General features: G+C 34.4%; 1 protein-coding gene across 3 annotated transcripts; it reads right to left on the bottom strand.

Moving 5' to 3' along the window:
• Positions 1-749: 749 nt before the first annotated feature.
• On the bottom strand, positions 750-18,034 carry tuft1b (tuftelin 1b). 3 transcript variants are annotated; one of them, XM_039679048.2, is made up of 11 exons: positions 17,882-18,034; positions 9,529-9,594; positions 8,255-8,375; positions 8,119-8,178; positions 7,674-7,763; positions 4,811-4,918; positions 4,483-4,703; positions 4,070-4,175; positions 2,673-2,756; positions 2,498-2,589; positions 750-1,573 (listed from the first exon to the last, which is right to left on the bottom strand). In XM_039679048.2, the coding sequence occupies exons 3-11, from the start codon at positions 8,285-8,287 to the stop codon at positions 1,501-1,503; spliced, it is 867 nt and encodes a 288-aa protein (XP_039534982.2). In that variant the 5' UTR covers positions 8,288-8,375; positions 9,529-9,594; positions 17,882-18,034; the 3' UTR covers positions 750-1,500. The 3 variants fall into 3 exon arrangements, with proteins under 3 accessions (XP_039534982.2, XP_039534983.2, XP_088979001.1); XM_039679049.2 differs by having other exon boundaries at positions 9,529-9,590; positions 17,882-17,994; XM_089122875.1 differs by lacking the exon at positions 9,529-9,594 and having other exon boundaries at positions 17,882-18,024.
• Positions 18,035-20,976: the final 2,942 nt, after the last annotated feature.

Raw genomic sequence — 20,976 nt, 5'->3', positions numbered from 1 at the left:
ACAGACTAAACCATATAGTCCCAACTCTTTTAACCTGAAGCAACTTGTATGTCAATGCCATTGGGTTTTTTTTATTTTTATAAAAGCTACTTAAATGTCTTAATTTAACTAAGGCTATCCTGGTTTAATCTGTGAAACCAGGCCATAATGTGTTTAAAACTTGCTATGCATACTAGGTTACATTTAGATACATGGTTTAGTAACTAATGCTTTTTAAAATGGGATGTCAAACGGTGGCTTACTCTATTAGAATGTGCCCTTAAACTATTTACCCATGCAATTAGGTATTTGTATACATGAAAGTGTTTGTTGTACATCTCTCAATCATCATCATTGCATTGCATTATTGACCCCCTCAAATAAAACTACAGAGATTTGATCATAAAACTGTGTATTTATAGTGGCTTTACAGGGTTAACGAGCTTTGTTTATATTTAGCTTCATTTTGTATTTCATTTGAAAGACTACATGTTTCAGTGTTACCGTAGTTCACAGTCCCATCAGTAGATGTCGCTAGTGGTCCGCGCTGAATGTTTACGAGCTTCAGAAAAGTAAGTGCACAGACAACTTCAGCCAACAGTAATTTCAGCCAACAAAAATATGAATACAATTAGTAATTACTACCAGTGAATGAAAGATTTTTTAAAAATCAATTTCCAAAAAAACACACAATTCTCTTCAAGTAGCCTACTAAACAAAATGGAGTCACTAGACTTTTATAGAAGTAACACTCTTAAACATATAGCAAGCAATCTTAAATACGTTTTATTTATTAGCCCTTAAGATAAATACATGTACCAGCTAAATACAATACCAGATAAATGTGCATAGTACAACAATTCCATCTACAGTAACACAATTTTTCACATTTAATGAGAGATGGATGGAAGAGGAGTCTATCACTGAATTCAGTAACAAAAAAAAAACAAAAAAAAATAGTTCTTCAGAACACAATGCAATTACAGTTCCCAATGGGAAAATAGCAAAAGACTATGCAAGATAGTTAAATTCAGAACTGTATATCAGTATAGTATGTACATGCACAGGTACATAAGTAGCACAGAAATATTTTTTTGTTTTATTATATATGGGATCAAATTTGGCTTCATTAGATTACTCAAATTGGCTGTCAGTAACAATATTCATACAACAGCTGCATTATCAGATTGTAACATGATGAAAAAGACACAGTGGCAGATCATTAGGAAATATGAATTTCACCACTTATAAGATCTTCTACAATTAATATAGTTGCTTGAAGCATGAAAATGTAGTGTATGATCTACAAATCCAATATACAAGTGACTTTACAAGACACGAACAGTCCTATATACAAAGTATCATATTACTTATTTACATAACAAGTAGATTTGTGCTAAACTGATTGTTGTTGCATACATTTTGGGAGAGAAGGAATGTTTGTGGCTATTTCCATAATGTGTCTCTCACTCACTGTCTCCCTCTCTTCCATCAGTAATCTTCATCTTTTCCCCCTGTTGTTTAAGACTTGATCTCGACCACTTTGATGAATGGCAGCGACCGGTTTCCTGGGCTTGTTGGCGTCAGAGGTTTGCTATAATACAAAATGGTAAATACGTTTTTGAATATATACTCTGTAACAGTCATATTTCATTGAAAGGTTAGGATTTTTTACTGTTGAAGTAAAACTAAATGTGTGTATGGGGGGATTCACATTTTGATTTTTTTTTTTCTATTACATGTTATGTTATACCCCTCGAAATTCTTATTAGTAAAATATATTTAAGGTGTATTAATTTACACTTTTTACTGTAATTAATTTACCCAGACATAATTTCCTGTTTCAGGGTGATAATTAAGTAGTTCCAATCAGAAAATTCCCTGGAAGAGACATGTCTATATTGTCTTAATGCATGGCAAGAATGATAGTTTGGGTAGCCAAAGACTTTCCAAGTATGAGTTGAGTCTTTGGGTCAGAAAGCCTAGTAGAAATATCAAACAGCACCACAAGTTGTTTGGAAGGGTTTCAAGAAAAATCCTCTTGACAGCATCTGCTAAAAATCATATAATGGGCCATGATTGGGTCTTCTATCGGGACAATGATTCAAAACAAACATCAAAATGAGCATGAATGTAAGGTTCTGCCATGAACATCCCAATCCCCTGACCTGAACAATGAAAACTGAAGAGGAGAAGCACCAACTGGGAATTTGATTGATCTGGAGAGATTCTGTATGGATGAATAATGTCAGGTGTTCTCCAAACTCATCAGGCATTATAGAAGAAAACCCAGAGCTGTTATCTTGGCAAATGAGGTTGCCAAAAACTATTAAATAAAAGGGCGCCATTATTCGTGGCCAATGTGTATTACAGAAAACATTTAATAAGATTTCCCTAATTGCTTTAAAGTAGATTGAAATCTATGATTGAATCACATATATGGCACATATACATATGTGTGTGTGTGTGTGTGTGTGTGTATTATAAGATACATGTGTACATTATAAGAAAGAAATACCTGTAGACAACCTTGGACCCCATGTCTGAGTTATATGGTTTAGACACTTGACTCCCCGTATAAAACTCCATCCGGTCATGCATCTCTCTATTCTGTAGGTCACATTTGATGTTAGTCACACATTTAAAGGCAGGGAAAAAATGAAGAGGTTCTCTGAAAGAACACAGACACTGACCTCAGCTTCAAGGAAAGACACCCTCTCTTTAAGGTCGGCGATCATTCGGTCTCTTTGCTCCATCACGGTTCGTGAATTTTGCACCTGTTAACATGTACAGTATGGACATATAAATAAACTAATGCAAGCACTAATCATGCTGATATTAAATGCATTTTAGGATGCAATAAATTAATCAGGAGTCATTATCTACAGAGAAGCATAATGCTTTTTTGCATTTATTTCATTGTTCATGGGCGAAGCTTTTATGCGTAACATGAGATGTAAAGTGCACGCGGCTGATCAGCAGGGAAATGACAGCATCTTTTATTTATGACTGAGGTTGAGTTTCACTTCTGATCTGAGCAAACAACCTGTGTGTAGCACCAAAAAAAAAAAATCTTCCTTTTTTTCATCTTGTCCTCTCTTCTTCCTTTTTTGAACCTTATTAGCATATTTATTTAAAAGTCAATATGACTACTATTTTTACAGTATATATATATATATAGTATACACACACAGGGTTTCTGAAGGTAAATTTAAGACAAAGAAAATTGAAGGAATAAATTGAAGGGAAAATATGACAATGTGTTATGTTTTAATATAAATGTCTTTAGGCAGAAACAACACTTTAAAGTTTGAAAATACAACTTTCAACATATTTCCATTACTTTTTAATTCGTTTTACAAATTAAAAGCACCTTAAATCGCTTCCAGCCAATAAAATATTGAAATAACTCTTACTATGCTTTGATCATAATGCAAAAAAATGGTTCTTTCTCTGAATTTTAGTTTTGGTTTCCAGTGCAGTGGTCTAAAGATTATTAAATCAAGATAGATTAACTTGAGAGGCAAATAATTAAGTGTGTTTATGATTAAAACAAGAACAAATCTCTGTCAATGAGTTATTAAAAATTCCCTTTGAATTAAGTTGATTTTTCTGAGCCCATTGGCAACTGTGTGTATATTTGATATACAAAAAGAAAGATATTTGTAAACAAACAAAAAAAAAAGATATTTGTACATAAAAAATATATTTGATCTTGTTTTAATCATATATATATATATATATATATATATATATATATATATATATATATACATATTTTGCTCAAGTAAATGTATCAAAGATGTTTAGATATTTGTATTGGAAAACAGGACACAGATTTTCTATTTTGCAGTGCATGCACCATTTCATGCCATGAATTTATGAATTTAAGACTTTCTGCTCTGATTAAAGAACTTAAGGCCTTAATTTGTGCAAGGGTGAATTAATACTTTGAATAAAGAAATCCAGTCCTCCTCCAAAAATGTTCTTTCAATTACATAAATAAAATGGTTTGCAAATGTCATTTAATGATTTGCCTATGTCTGTGATTGGGTGTTTCTCCAAATATCCTACGCACAGGAATTATTACCTGTTCGATCATGTTTCTGATTTTCCGTTGTTGACTTTTGAGCATGTCATCCAAGCTATGGTTTTTATTTTTCAGAGTTGCCAGCTCCTTTTTCAGTTGTTCAGACCTGCAGTGCAGAAAACCTGTATGTTTCATGTGTACACACTCACAATGACACTTTTAGTAACACATGTGTGTAACTGCATTAGAAACACAGAGGGTGAGTCTACTTTCAAAGCACAAAAATGAGTCACAGCAAGTCGAATTCCATGTGAGAGGTGTGACATTGAAGGATGGTTTCTATGGCAGCACAAGGCAATTATTTAGCCCAATTTATTGCTAACTAAATTGCAGGTGGAACCTATTGAACGTAGCCAAGGAAACAGTTAAACATGAGAACAATGCATTATGAACACCAAAATGAAAGGGATCACCTGTCCTCACTATCCGTTTTCTTCAGTCCTCGCAGTTTCTCGAGTTCAGCCTCACTAGCGGCCAATTTTTCTTGTAGTGTGACATTTTCCAGCTCCAACCCACTCATACGCTTCTGCATCTCTTCCACCTTTTTGCTCTGTTCCTCTGCCTTGGTTTCTGCTTTCTGCATCTGAGAGTTATAATCCTCTAGAAACCCCCGCTGATATTCAATGTTTTCTGCCTAAAGGAGGTTGCAAAAAAAACAAGGTGCTTAGTTTAGGAAAGGACGAACCACATTATATCACAGTTTTATTCATTTTCCTGGCATTGTTTTATTATATTTCTGACCTGTAGTCTCTCTTTCTCCTCCTGGTGTCTCTTCTCCATCTCTTGCAGACGAGTGTACATGTGTTTGGTGACTTCTTTTAAGGCTATGCAGTTATCATCCTCCTGATCCTGTGCAAACATAAGAAATCATGTTCAATTTGCTCATATTTAATATATTCATTTTGTATTGTCAACCTTAAAAAATGTACCATGCTATTACAGTCAAATATACCAGACAAAAAAAAAATAGTACAATCAAATAGTACAATAGTATATGATAAAAATCGTAGCATCATTTGCAGCTGCACTTAGTTTCATATTTGGTTGTCTTTTAGTATATTATTTATATGCTTTGCTTAATATATTAAGATAATAAGAATAAACCCTTTTACAAAGTCTTGATTTTGTTTTTGTTTTTGGGGTCTACTAGAATAGGTTTTCATGCTTGAATTTAAAATAAATATTTTTTGCATATTTGACATTATTGCAGCAACTCTCTTCCCAGTCTGTCAGTTGCATCTCATCTCAAATGGCTCACTATACACTATGCATGCATTTTCTTCGGTTAATTAAGTACATCATCCGAGTATACTATTTATATTTACTATTTATACTACAAAATCTCATAGAATAGTGCATAAGTACGCGAATTGGCCATATGTTGTTATTGGTCAACACTAGGAATACAGCTCAACCATGCCTCAACCTGTTTTGTATGTATGCCTTGGCTATGTGAGTAAAGGCACCATTGACGTGGAGGCATTTATTGGGATGTATACTGCCATCTTTCCTGGGAAGTCTGTGTTTATTAAGACAAGGCAATGCCAGGCTTCATTCTGCACTTGCTAAAGCAGTTTTTTTCATACACAGTCTATTCCTACAGTCCAGACTGGTTTCCAATTGATAATTTATCACCCATCATAAAAAGGAGAATCAGACAATGATAATAAGTGCTTGCACAGGCTTTTGAGCAGCTGTCTTGTATCAGACTTGAAAAAAAAATGCAGTAATTGGTATCCACAATTCCCAAAATGATTAAAAGTGTAATTAAAAAGATAAGGTGAAGTGACACAGGTGTAAACATGACTCTGTCCCAACTTTTTTGGAGTAAGTTCCAGCCATTAAAAATCTAAATGTGTATATATTTGCAAAATACAATGAAGTTGTTCAGTGAAAACATTGGAAATCTTTTCTTTGTACTTTTTTTGTTTAAATAAAGAGAATTAGCAAATAACAGATTCTTGATTTTACTGCATTTTACAAAATGTGCCAAATATTATGAAGTGTACTGTACGTTCCCTGGAATTTTAAAAAGCATAACCTCTCTTTAAATAAAATTAGAAAAAATATCCTCTGTGCGCATGGTGTGTGGATATTATAACTTACATAGGATATTCTTTTAGAATCTTCTTTATACTTAAAATATTCTTTCTGTACCTTGTAGAAAAAACAATTAAAGAGGTAGTAAAATTCCATTTTCACAAAATGTCAAATAAATCTATAAAGTCCCAAGAGTGTGAAGTTTTAGCACAAAATACCCCCCAGATATTTTTACATAGCTTGTTAAAGTTGTCACTTTTTGAGGGTTTGCAAAATCGCACTGTTTTGTGCCAGGCCCTTTAAATGCAAATGAGCTGCTGCAGAGGGCGGGGCTTCAAGAGCTTGTGTGTTCACGCAGACACACTAAAATGACAGAAACTGTTCTCCTTTAATGTTAAAACGAGTCAATCAAAGATGGAGAGACTCAAGAAGTGACAACATGTAGAATGCAACAGGACGTCTCTGAATGGTTAGTTAATGAATTTATGTTGCTGATGTGGAGTTAACTATCTTCAATTAGCATATTCTGTCATGTAATCACAGAGTGACTTTCTATTGCATGTGAAAAGATGGATGCTAAAATTTGAGCTGACACACAAATGTATTCTTATACAACTACTCTCAACATGGACGGGGGCGGGGTTTATGCACATTTTAGGGTTGGTGATGTCACTAACCCTGGAGGAACAGTCCCTAGCACCATCCGTTTGTTGTAGTCCTTTTCTTTAAAAGCAAACATCTTCAATAATGTTGTTTATGCTCAAACAGCAACATTACACACTAACTAAAGTTAGAAAAGTGAAATCATACTTTAATACCCCTTTAATAATAATAAGTATTAATTAATTTTATAGTGATATATTTTATGATAATAATATTATTATCATAAATAAAATAAGGAAAAAATATAGTGTGTGCATGGGAGGCGCTGTAGGTGTGTAGTAAAGGCAGAATGACAGGTTGTTTACTGACTGAGAAGTGGTTTGGCAATTGCTGCTCCCAAAGGCATCACGTCAAGGGTGTGACTTTTCACAGGCAGAAGCAAAAAGTTAATGTGTGTACGCTCCCAAATCTCAGAACTTCACAGCACATCAACATGAAAACAATTATGAACCAAGATGTGGTAATGTCTGTTTTTTGGCCAAATTATTTATCCATGTACGTCATCATTATCATCACGTCTCCTCATTAAAAGGGCTGAACCGTATCTGTTACTTTGTCTCTTTGTGTCCATTGACGTTATTATTTGGGAGTCCGTAAAGGAGAACAGGAATCCCATTTTCAAACAGGGAGGTTATTCAATATAGTTCAAAAGTTACTCGAGACTGAAGGATAAATGCCCTTAATGGAGAAAAGGGGCCATTTCCTTACCCACAATACAGCATTCAATTTTGTCCAAAACCACTGAAATGTGATGCACTGAGCGGACTGAATGTTTTCTTTCTCTTTCTATGGGAGTGTCTCAGTTTGTTTGCTTTTGTAAGTAGCCTATACATTTTTGCTGTATAGGTGCGCATTTATAATGGTGCAGATGAATAATCTTTGTACATGACAAATAGTTTACCTGACTTTTAGAGTGAGATCCGTTCAAAAACCCATTGGAGCCATTGGCTTTGCTTACAAGCAAGTTGACTTTAAAGCCATTCGATGGAATCTAGGGCACAAAACAGATTATTTTACAAATGAGACCACTTATCGAAGTCATTTGAAGAAAAGCAGATAGGAAAAAAACACCAGCAATACACAGTGTAGCAACTGAGGAAATAATGGATACCTACACTAAAAACAATGCTGGGTTGTTTGAACCCAAATTTGGGTAAAATATGGACACAAAATGTAATTTCAAATTTTTTAATTGTAACTTTTTTTAATTGCATTTTTAACCCAACATTTGGGTTGGAAAACACCCCAGCATGTTTTATATAGTATACTCAATATCTAATATAGGTGTATATATACTCTAATTTTGTGAGATCGTTCAGAACAGGAAAAAAACGTCAATATTGCACCTTATTGTTGTTTTGTCTGGCTGCCATTTGCTCCCTCAGAGTCTTCAGGCAGTATCTCACCTGAATACAAACGCATAGAGATTATGAACACATACACATTTTTCATGGTTAATGAGTGGGCGGTGACAACACTGACCTCTTGCACCTGTGAAACCTCATCGGTCAACATCTTGACACGTTTCTGCTTCTTGCCAACAGCCGATCCTCTGCTCCGTATTGTGTCCGGAGTGAATTATTTGATACTTCAATTATAATAGCTGGAACAGCAAACAAAGACATCTGCACATTAGTAGTTGCCTGTGTGCAGAGACTTGCTTTCTAAACCCAGGGAGTCTGAAGGATGTTTTTGTGGAGGTGTATAATTGGGTGTTTCTTTTTATATGTGCACTTTTGACCCTGTGGACCTTTATTTATTCCTTCTGAACTATCAAATGTAATTTTGTTCTCACATTATGCATTCTTTGATTGGATTTTGTTTGGAATAAAACAGCTGAAACATTTGTCTTGCTAAGGATAATATCACATGTAGTATGTTGTATTATAATATTTTACATTTTTACATAATTTAAATAAATTACTAATAAAAATGATAAATAAACTGTTTAAGGGTCTGTTAGATTTTTTGAAAGAAGTCTCTTATGCTCACCCAAGCCTCATTTATTTGATCAAAAATACAAAACATAAACAGCAATATTGTTAAATATTATTACAATTTGAAACCGTTTTCTATTCTAATATATTTTAAAATGTAGCCTAATTTATTCCCATGATGCAAAACTGAATTTTCAGCGTCGTTACTCGTTTAGAGATCATTCTAATGTGTTCTAGAGATAAGGCAATTATTATTATCAACGTTGAAAACAATTGTGCTGCTTAGTATTCTTGTGGAAAAAGTGATTCAGGATTTTTTTTTTTGATGAAAGTTCAAAAGAACAGCATTTATTCGTCAATTTAATGCAACCTTGATGAATAAAAGAATCGATTTCTTAAAAATAAAAAAGTACTATAGAGACTATTGAAATATTTTAAGTCTTATATTTTAATATTAAGAAATATTTTAAATATTATTTTTAATCTTAGTTTCAAAAATGTAATATTTGTATGTCGGATTTACATAGTTTAAGTTTGAAGGTCTGTGTCCGGAGACAAGGGTAAAACAAAATCTATAATAGTTAAAAGGAAAAGTTAACCCCAAAACTTTTATTTTGTTATTTCTTTCTTCTGCCGAAATAAATATCTTCTTTTTTGTTCAGCCGAAGAAATAAATACGTGCAGGTTTGGAACAACTAGAGGGTGAACTATCCCTTTAATATCTTTTATAGGGATATAAAAGTGCCTTAAACCAAAACAAAATTCCATAACATGTTTGTTTACATATATTAATCTTAATATAGGAGGAAATATGTGTACCTGAAAGATTTTCTACGCTCAAATTCTGGATGTAGTTGTGCAGTGCCGGTGACGCTTGCAATCTTTCTAAGTGGAAAGAAAAAAAGAGACAAGAATTACATAAGGTGTGCAGGATAGATAATTAGAGAAAACGAGACTAGGATGGCGACAAGTTTCCAATAAATTACACACTGGAGCAAACGGGCAATTAGACACAATAAAAGCCCAATTATAATTATGTAATCTCCACAGAAAACAGGTATACCATTTAATGAGCATAATGGAAACATATGTATGCCTTTATGAATCAAAATCCTTGGCGATGTGAAGGAAAGACGGAGAAGTGAAAGCTCAAAAAAAAGAGAAGAAAACCATCATTACATTACATAATTCAGGAGTTAATCTAGAGATTTAAAGATGATGTAATGTTTTCCGTGATAAATCGGTTTCTGATTTCCCACCTTAATATGTAGAGACAAGTATAAGTAGGTGGATTTCCCTGAAAAAAGTGTAAACACAATGACTCAGTGTTGCTATTAAAATTTTGAATTTATCAGACTATCCAAACCAGCCCGACACAGAGGCGATGGCTCAACCAATGCCATTAGTTTTGGAGTGGGACTATCCATTCGAACGAAAAAACAAAGTCATTTTTGCAATTCTCAGTACAATTGCTTAGTTGGGTTGGCTTGGTTAGTTGGGGTTAAGACATTTAATATTCAGTAATATTATTGATTTGACTCCACTGACACTATCAAATGAGATCACCACATGAACTCAATATTGTTTTCGTTATAGCCATTTCAGACGATTTTTGCAAAGCTGACACACTGATGAACTGACTGGAGCTGAATAACAACACTTTTGTCTTCTAAAGAACTGCTTATAGCTACATTTGAACTCATTTAATAATTCATTTAACCTTACACAGTTATTGAACTGAATCAACATTAAACGGACTCATGACACTTGACTTGAGCGGTGCTTATTCTATATTGAATATTAGATGAAGTTTGCATCACTGATCGTTATTTTCTCGTTTATCACCGTGACACAAACTGTATTGAAATAAAGCACTAAATAAATAAAGGTGACATGACAAACCGGTTTCCCTTTCAAAATGACAAAACCCATTTATAAATCAATCGCAAACAACGATCTATTAACATATTCAACCTGTGGTTTACAATCAATTACAACTTGTTCCTGCAGACAACAGAGTAACATCCGTTTCATACAGCAGAGAGGAAGTGATTTCACCAAACAGAGATGTCAACATGTCCATGCAGGAGAAAAGGTTTTGATCCTCAGGGATCGGACCACAGACAGCAGAACGAGATATTAAATAAGTGAGATCACTCGCACAGACTGCTGATTCACTCCACTGCAGCTACACCAGATACCAGTGAAGGGTGGAGACACGATAGAGAGCGTCTGTGTAAACAGATGGAGAGCCTTGTATGGAAGTCAATTATAAGAGGTGTAGGTGGCTTGACCAGGTTAGTCTGAGCTGGCTCATCGTTTAATGGTAATGGTTCTTAAAGAGATAGGAACATGGTTTGTGGATTAGCGTCTGTCATGATTATGCTGTCACCGCTGTCTGGATCACTGCTGTGTGTGAAATACCACAAATGTTAAAGGGGTCATGAACTGGCTTTTTAAATTGTAATATATTGTTGTCTGAGGTCAACTTAGGACGTTCGCTTGGTTTTTACATTCAAAAACATTAAAATGAATAAGTAATAGGCTATTTTCTACCCAAGTTGTGAGCCTAGCTGAAAAACGCTCGGTTTTTATGGGCGTCTCGCACTGAAGACTTTGGAAGTAAACGCCCACTGCTGTGAGTGGATAACAGTTTTGCATATTATAATGAGTTTGAACTCAACCGTCGATGCACGTAGGGGGAAATTGTTTTGAAAACGTCCAATGTTGTAAAATGGCAACCGGAATGATTCGCCCCATACATGTTCGACCCAGAGTCCGTGTGTTGCACAATTCCTGTCAGATCCAATATAGACGGCACAGCACCGTTCTTTACTCTTAATCGGTCTGCAAATCCAGTCTGGTAAACAAAACAATCCTCAGTGAAATGAAGCGAACAGACGGATGATGTTTTACTCTCATCAGCTGGAACGAAATTAAAAATAAAGTTTAGCCATGCAGTCCTATTGGAATCCAGAGGAAGCTTATGCAGTGACTGTCTTCTTCCACAACCAGGCGCTGCACAATATTTTGTATTGCTCGGTAGCTCGATCCAGTTTGTCATCACGAGGTAGGCATCTATGTTATTTAGCTATGCGTGTAATGCACGAATCAGTGGGCGGGGCTAAACCGGCCATGTTGAAGTAGGCGTTGATCTTCTTCTGCGGGGGTGGTGTTTTATCCTCTTTGACGTCATAGTTCACCACTTTGAAAAACAAGTCGTTTGCTGAGCCTGTTGTCAATAAAAGCTTTTATTTGACTAACAAGAACGTTTTTACTTCTGAAACTTACAGGATATTCTTATAATATGATGATGACCTCTTAGATGTCAAAAGCTCAAGGAAAATTTGATTTCTCAGTTCGTCACCCCTTTAACCCTAAAACCGTATTCTGGACAAACGTGTGCAAAATAGTTTTGATTTATTTTTAAAAAATACTTGGCTACTTTTTCTAAGTTTGCCTCCTGAACACACAATTTTTTTTTTTTTGACTTAATTCTACAATGTTAAGTGGGTGAAAATAAAAACTCATCAATCTTGTATTTGGGTCAAAAATGGGCTCCCATAGAAATGAATGGGAAAAACTAATTTAGAGCATTCTAAAATAAGCCAAAATAAGACACCAGGTGACAGCAAAGTCACTTTATCTTAAGGTTTTAGCTCTAAGAACTTATTGGAATGATATTTTAATGTAGTTAAAAAATAAAACATAAAAATAAGCATAATTTACAAAGAAAATATGGTACTTTTTGAAGTAAATAAATTCAAAAATACCCCCAAAATTAAAAAAAAAAACCACCATAACTGGATAGACAAAACTTTATCAAGGACAGTGATATAACATTTATAATAAATAAAAATTAGGAGTCCTCTGTGCCCACATGTGTCCACAAATACAGGATTAAGGGCTATAAAGTGAATACGGTTTTTATGGCTACACACACAACATGCAATAACACGGTACAGGACAAAGGAAATTATCTGCTGGTCATGTTAATCAAAGCGTTGATTTTTTTTTAATGAAATGCCGTTATGTTGTGATATTATACTTGTATACACTATTTTTCAAAAGTTTTTTTAATATTTAATTAATATTTTTACTCAGCAAGGATGCATTTAATTGTGAAGTGCATTTAATTCAAAAGTGATAGTAAAGATAATTATGTTATAATATATATATATATATATATATATATATATATATACAGTATATACTTTAAATAAATGCTGCTCTTTTGAATCAAAGAATATCATGTGACACTGCAGACTGGAGTAATGATGCTAAAAATTGACCTTTGCATTGAAAAAAAATCAAATTAAAAAGTTATTTTAAATTGTAATAACGTTTCACACTGTTTTTACTGAATTTTTACTATTTTACTGGATGCAAGCAGTCTTAGCGACCATAAGAGTATTATTTATAATATACACTTTAACTATTTTATTGTAAAAAAAAAACTTATTTTATTCAAAATAAATAAATAAAGTCAAATGTGTCGAGTTGTCTGCACTTCTTTACTATACACTACATAAATAAAAATAAAATGTTTGTGTAGAAAACAAACTCTTTGTTGAAGACTTGGGCTTATAAGTGAAAGATTGGACATTTAAACCTTACAAGTTAAAAGGGGGGGGGTCTGATAAACTAAATATTTATGGTTTATTTTTACATTTATTAAAAATAAGTAATTTCTTTTACTTTGCTCCCATGCAGTGTAATAGCCTACACAACACTTACGTAAGTTTTGCAGTGTGCCTTTCTTATGAATCATGATTCATTCTCGAGTCACCTGCCTTGATTTTCTAGGACTTTCATTACTGTAATATGTAGACCAGCCAGTCTTCACAGGTCCTCTATATTTGTGTACACACACACACGTTCCAGCACGAAGTATGCATATGAAGTGCATATGGAGCTGAAAATCATCAGCCTTGTGAGCCAGAATGAAGATGACAGACGAGTGCGCAAGATAAGAGAAAGAACAACAGCCTCAGGGGGGAATCTGCAAACTGACACACCGAGCACAGCAGTTTAGAAACAGAACACTCTAATGTGACAGATATACATGCAGCCTGGCAATCAACAGAAAAAGTGCATTCTGGGGGAAAAAAAGGAAGTAAGTTTTAAAGGAGCGCTGCCACACCCTGAGAACTTCACGATCAAGACTTAATGTTCTCATTGAGCTCTCACACCCTTCACATTAACTCGTCCATCGGTCATGCAGCACTTTGCGTTTGCCGCCATAATTACCGTAATTGTTTGTGGCCTAATGGATTTTTTCTTGGGGTCATTAGATTGACGTCATTTTATGAATGGTCTATACATTAAAACACATTCATCGTCTACATTCACGGACAGCTCATTTAAAACACAAAATAACCATTCTGAATGGTGAAGAAAACAGAAAGAACTTCTGAATCCAACCTCCAGGCTTCATTCCACAACCTGTACGACAGCATTAAATCAGTCCAGGTGTCCCATTACCTAAGCCAGGACACGTAGAAGACAAATGTGTGAGAAAGCACTTGCAGTTTGCTTTGGGAAACATGTTATGGCCAGCAGACCAGACTATAATAACTGCCTAAGGGCCTGGAACTTGTTTACTGTAAATGCATAACTTTAAGTGATACTTTAAGTGATAAAGAACTATACAAGATCAGGTATGAATGGAGATTATAATGCAAGCCTGTCGGGAATATTATGACCACCGCAAAGAACTCAAAAGATCTAAGACGAGATGACTCTTTTTTTTTTTTTTTTACTTTTCATTTCGATCTTTGCATGTTTCAAGTTCTGGTCATAAGGAATTTGCTAGAAGCGTACATGCAATTGCTGTTCATTTTTGTACAAGCATGTCTACATCTGCTTGAGATGATTAAGAGTTAACAGACCAGAAACAGATTTATGGTACTAAAAAAACTCCAAAAAGTCTGAGAGCACACTAAAAATCTGTGAATCTAAATTAATTTACGACCTTGTCAACATTATCCCGATTCAAACGAATCCTCGATATTATCCTTCTAGGCCAGTACAGTAGTTTTGCATTTGCAGGCACCCAAAACGCTGTTGTCATGTAAACGACTGGCTAATAAGCATAAAAAGTTTTACGTTTTTATTTGAAAACTGTGTCGTGTAAACAGCTCGTTAAATTCACCAACATTAGTAACAAGGAACAAAGCTAGACAAAGGAAGAATGAAACATGAGGGCTATTTATACACAAATGCCGTGTTTACACGAGAACGCTCGCGGGTGAAAACGTAAAAATATTTTAGCGAATGTGCTATTCGTTTAAACGGCGGTTTACACGGAGACCGAGACGAAGAAAACGCATCCTGTTTGTTTTCTTTATTTTACAAAAGCAAAAGTTTGTAGGGATATCAAACGATTAATCACGATTAATCATATCCAAAATAAAAGTTTGTGTTTACATAGTTGGGGCACTGTGTATAATTATTATATATATATATATATATATATATATATATATATATATATATATATATATATATATATATATATATAAAAAATACACACACATGCTTGTATATATTTAAGAAATATTTTCATGTATACACTGTATACAGATTTATATATAATTGATATTATATATAAATATAAAAATTTTATATATAAATAATATTTTTTCTTAAATATACATGCATGTGTGTTTTTATATATATACAAAATAATGATATCCAGTGCACCCACATATGTAAACTTTTATTTTGGATGCAAACTTTATTTTGGATGCGAACTTTTATTTGGACAAACTTTTATTTTGGATGCGATTAATCGTTTGACAGCCCTAAAAGTTTGTTGGTTGTTGAGTGAAGGTTTCGAATTATGTATACGACCAAAAATGACACCGTATTTTAAGTTATTTTGCATTTGAACATTTAATAGCGCATATTTATCTCGGTTAGCATTAGTGCGAGTGGCCATGTAAGAGGCTAACATAAGACTACTTGCATATTTTTCAAATAAGCCATTTGAGGTCGGTGAATGATCGATGAACATTTAGATTTCCTGCTCGACACATTCCTCCTGCACACTGCGTGGCTTCGACGTTTTCTACAACTAAACGACTGATTAAAATTTGGTCAACTAAGCCTCTTTTAGTTGACTAATGTTTAGTCATCTATTAGGGGCAGCCCTTCATAAATCGTTCAGAAGTGGCTGGTATAATTAAAGCTTTGACAAGTTAAACTATTAGATTTCACTTGGCAAACATGTACAGACACACGCACATATCCAGAGGTTTGCAGAAGGTGCTGAGTGCACATTCATCCATACAGTAAAACCAGGAATATCTGCTGGTGTCAGTGAATGAACTCCCAATAGCAGCCTTCTGCAAACAAGTGGAAATACAGTCAGCCTGATTACATTTCTACTTGTGCATCATGCTGTCATCATCTCATGCTGATATGGAATCTCTTCTCATGCAAAACTTGTTCAGTCTTTGTTAAATCGGAATGTCGATGTATTACTGTAATTGTTGCACAATTGTATTGCTGTTAATGACAAACCTTTTTATGTATTGGCACTGATCCAATAACAGCAAAAGCTGATCATTTAAGTGGAAACGCAAATGATTTTGTTAAATTTCCTCGGAGCATTCTGTAAATGCCTGTGGCTGACTAGTATGCCCTAAGGTCTTGAGTTGCAAATTCCTTTTCTTATTTACATAATTCCAAAGCATCAAAAGGTTTAAAGTATCAGAATGGTGCTACAAATATGCAAATCAAAATCGTCATGTTTATACTCCAGAAATCTCTTTTGTTTTGCACTATAATAATCCAATATTTTCAAGAAGAATCAATCACAAAGATTTGGAACATCATGAGCGTGAGCTATTTTTAGTGAACTATTCTGAATCATTCTATGAAATACCACAAACCATACAAATGCAAGCAAACGCATGTATAAAAAAATAAAATAAAAAAAAGATGTTCACTGAAAGATTGGCAATTGTTTTGGCCACTTGCCTTTGATAGAGACCTGAAAAATCTCCACATATGTGATATATTAATATATAAATAGAGATTTTCCTTGCATGTGAATTTGTATTGACATAAAGATGACTGCTAGATTTCACACACACATCCATCTTATTCTAAGGCATAGACAGATGCTCAAATACAAAAATCCATATATGGTATGTGAGATTATCAACAATCTCATTTATCTTTCTGATCCAGGGGAAATGACCTCATCTTGCCCCCAAGACGCACTGTGAATCATGTGAGCCAAGGACGAATAATCACAGAACAGAACTCAGTGAGTCAGCAAAGTACATAAAGTTAGATAACACTAGTCAGAATGGGTCAAATTTCTAAGTTGAAATTCGTCATCTTAGACTGTAATCTTTTAATGAGAAATTATGCACAAATGTTGGTTCTCTGGACAACAACCTGTAGAATTTGCTAAGGAAATCTGCTTTTGATATTCAGATTGTTTTAAATATAAGTTGACATATAGGCTTGTTACAGTCCAAAACTAGATATATCAAACATATCATAAAGTATTGCACTGTCAAACAGAGTAGGCTAAGTTTGTTTGAAATGGTGTGCATAGATGGGCATAAAGAGTGATAAACCAATGAGTCAGCATGTGATATTTCCCCCACACAGAAGGTGGAAGTTAGACGGCATCTGATATGATACAATATCACCAAACCATATAAGAACAGAAGGTCTTTCATTAAGTTAAGTGAGTAGTAAGTAGTTGGTGGCAGTCCACTTAAAATCACAGACATATAATCACTGAATATAGCCTAAATATACACTAAACAACACAACTGTAAACACGTTATGAATATAATTACATGGGGAACTTGCTGTCCTGCTGCTAACACTTAACTTACTGGTTAGGATGAAACGCAGAGAAGCCACCGTAGCCACGCACATTTTTGAGTGACATTAAAAATGTAATGTTGAGTGTTGTAAAAAAAAAAAAAATCCCAGAAATAATTCGATACCTAAGTCACCGCGTTTAAACAAACTATTACAACCGAACCGGCTACTCTCAGAGAAGCAACAGTCTTCGGAATTTCCCAATTGATTGAGAAAGTGATCTAACATGTAATACAACTCTTTAAAATGTAGATATGTAATAGTTTACTATAGGCTACCGTTCAAAAATACACATAAATATGACAAAAAGGAGCCTTACCTTGCCGAGGACTGTCAGACTGTCCGCTCTACACTCTGCATGTGTTGTATTGTGTTTTCACATGAGAAAGGTGTGTGTTTTCCTGTGTAAGGCAGTGTGTGTGTGTGAGTGAGATCATGAGAGGACGAACGAGCCCTGATACCGTCGCTCTACAACGCTCCCTACAGGACGACTCACACAACTACAAAAGTATCACAGGAGAACTTTTTTCTAGAAATAAATTAGTAAACCGTCGTAAACAAATATATGATTTGTACTTTTGAAATATGTTTAAATCATGTACATTAATGTGAGTTCAGCAGTCATGTGAACAAACTAATAAAGACTGTTGTTCTTCACACAAAATATAAAAAGCTTGTTTCCGCCACAGAATCAAAAAAATAATTAAAAAAATGGGAATTGCAAAGCTTTTATCTGGCAAATCTGACATTATATAAATATTTTTTTATATATATATTGTATATATATATATATATATATATATATATATATTCCAACTTTATAGGAATTAAAAAAGTAAAATTATATGGTTTTACAAAGCCAATTAGCACATATAAAAAATTATCTGGCCGTTAGAAGGTCTTAAAATTAAATAAAGCCAAAAGAAAACCCAATGGTGACCTAATCAGTTGCTTGTACGGCCACTTTTAGCAGCATTAAATTAGTAACAATGTAATCATCTCTGAATGACTTTGCAGTCTTCACATTGTTCTGGAGGGGTTTTGGCCAACTCTTCTTTGATTCTTTTCTTTTTCAGTAGTTCTGGTTCTGCATGACCCAATTTTGACAAGCTTTAGCTGTCGGACAGATGGCTTCACATTAGTTTGGATTTGCCTAAATGTGGCACAGTGAATTATGATCAAACATCTCCATTTTGGTCTCGTCTGTCCGAAGGACATTTTTCCAGAAGTCTTGTGGTTTGACCAGATGCAACTTTGCAAGCTGTGCAGCCATGTTCTTTTTAGATTTAGGGGAAGAAGCTTTCTCCTATGTCAACCCTTCCAAACATGCTGACCCATCTTTTTCTAATTGTACTGCCATGAACTTTAACACGCTGTGTGGACTGTATAATATAGCCTAGCCTAGCCTCTGACATTTGGGTGAATTTGCTAGGACGTCCACTCCTGAAGACTGGCAACTGTCTTGAATGTTTTACACTTGTGAATAATCTTCCTCAACGTAGAATAATGGTCTTCAAAATGTTTGGATTTGATTCTCTTGGAATTGATTCTCTAAGCTGCATGTCTTTTCTCCTTGGCATTGTGTTAACACACACCTGAATGCTCCAGACCAGCAAACCGCCAAATCGTCTATACGATTATTTGATTGGCAGTGCCTGACTGGTTTTAATGGAAGCAGTAACGGCGTACTTAGTTTTTCACACATGGCTTCTCTATTTTGTCCTAATTTTTGTAAAATTAATAATGACGAAGTCTGTCATGTGTTGTTTTACTATAGGTCATCCGGGTAATTTTTATAAGTAGCCGACTGTAAATTCAGATGATTTTTTTCTTCATCATATATATAGGGAAGAATGCAATTTCAGATGCAGCCATTGCAATGCTGCCTAAAAAAGGTGCTACGTTAGAAGGCAGCGAGGCGATTCTGAGCGTTAGAGGAGAACGCAAGGTAAAATACAAGAGGGATTATGAAAGTTTAATTTCTAAACTTGACAGCATTTAAAAAATGTGGCTCTCGTGAGTGAAAATGCTGAATAGCAGAATGTGTTTATTGGCGCTTGTTTACAGAAAAACAATTGAAGAGCACCGTGGAATGCAAAAACGAGTTCTACATGAACCCATCAAGTGCCTTAAAATGCTTCTAGTTCAGCAGGTTATAGCTATTATTATTGTCCTGTGACTGGATCTAGTGCAAGCATTAAATATTAATGCAGTGTTATTGACCCTATAGAGTGTGGTATTGTTTCTAACGAGAAATGACTCCCCTTGCAAGGAGTGTGTCTGTAAGTTTGAGTGTTCAAATGAAGCAGAAACAACTTTACATATAATGTACACTTTATGATCATGTCTATGTTTTCTTGCATTTGGGCAAAGACACCATGCACCACAACAAAAACATGACTTGACTGCTTTATCTTAAAATCAACATCTCAGCAGAATGTTTTCATGCTGCCGTGGCTTTAAACGAACAAGTGTCAGTTATATAACAGCAATGAGCTGAGTGAAGTAGTGTTGTGAAAGCCAGATGTCTGCAAAATAAACAATGTTACTGTAAGAGAGAGGCTGTGTGGTCTAAATACACTGTGTTTGGTTGGCATATTTCTGCTAACGTGGTAGATTAAAAAATAAAAACGTTTGCACAAACAAAATTTAGTAACAGTTTTTAACACTGATAATATGACATAAGAAGGATCTTGTGACTGAAGACTGGAGTAAAAAGTTCAGCTTTTCCCACACAGGAATAACTTAAATGTTTAAATATATTAAAATAAAAAACAATTAGTTAAAGAATATTACTGTTTTACTTGATCAAATGCATTGATGTATTCTAAAAACATTTAAAAAAAATCTTACCACCAAACTTTCGAACCTTGTAGATTTCACAACACAGTACAATTAATCGTGTGCAAAACTTTCACTGTTGTTAGTTTTATTCACCGTACGTGTAATCAAGTGAACTTGTCTAAACAGAAAGACTCAGTGTCAGTTATGTAACAGGTGTAACCCTGCAAAATAATCCCTATCACCATTCACTACTCATATAGTATATAGTTAATACAATAATAAATCTCACAAGCAATTAAAAATGGCAAGTAACACATTGAATTAAATCAAATTTTGATTTGATAACACATAATCTTTGTTTAATCTATCACTTCATCTATCAGTGAGGTTTCCAGTGACTCCAGTTGTCCTCCTTCTAGCAACAAAAGTTGCATAATCTTAATAATTTGCATGCATCTTGTCTCCACAAGCACAATAAAACCAGTTCACACATGAAAAACATGAGTAATCAAGCACATGTAACATAACCATTTCAGTAAAATGATCAAAGTTGCAATTAGTAACAATCGTTTTCAGCTGATAATTCAATTTAAAATAATGAAAAACTAACTTATAGAGGTCCTATTATTG

This window comes from Pimephales promelas, chromosome 18, assembly GCF_988280905.1.
Source record: "Pimephales promelas chromosome 18, fPimPro1.hap1.1, whole genome shotgun sequence".
NCBI classification, from domain to species: Eukaryota; Metazoa; Chordata; class Actinopteri; order Cypriniformes; family Leuciscidae; genus Pimephales; species Pimephales promelas.
Note: the sequence above shows the minus strand (reverse complement) of the source record. Positions and strands in the feature narration are given on the sequence as shown.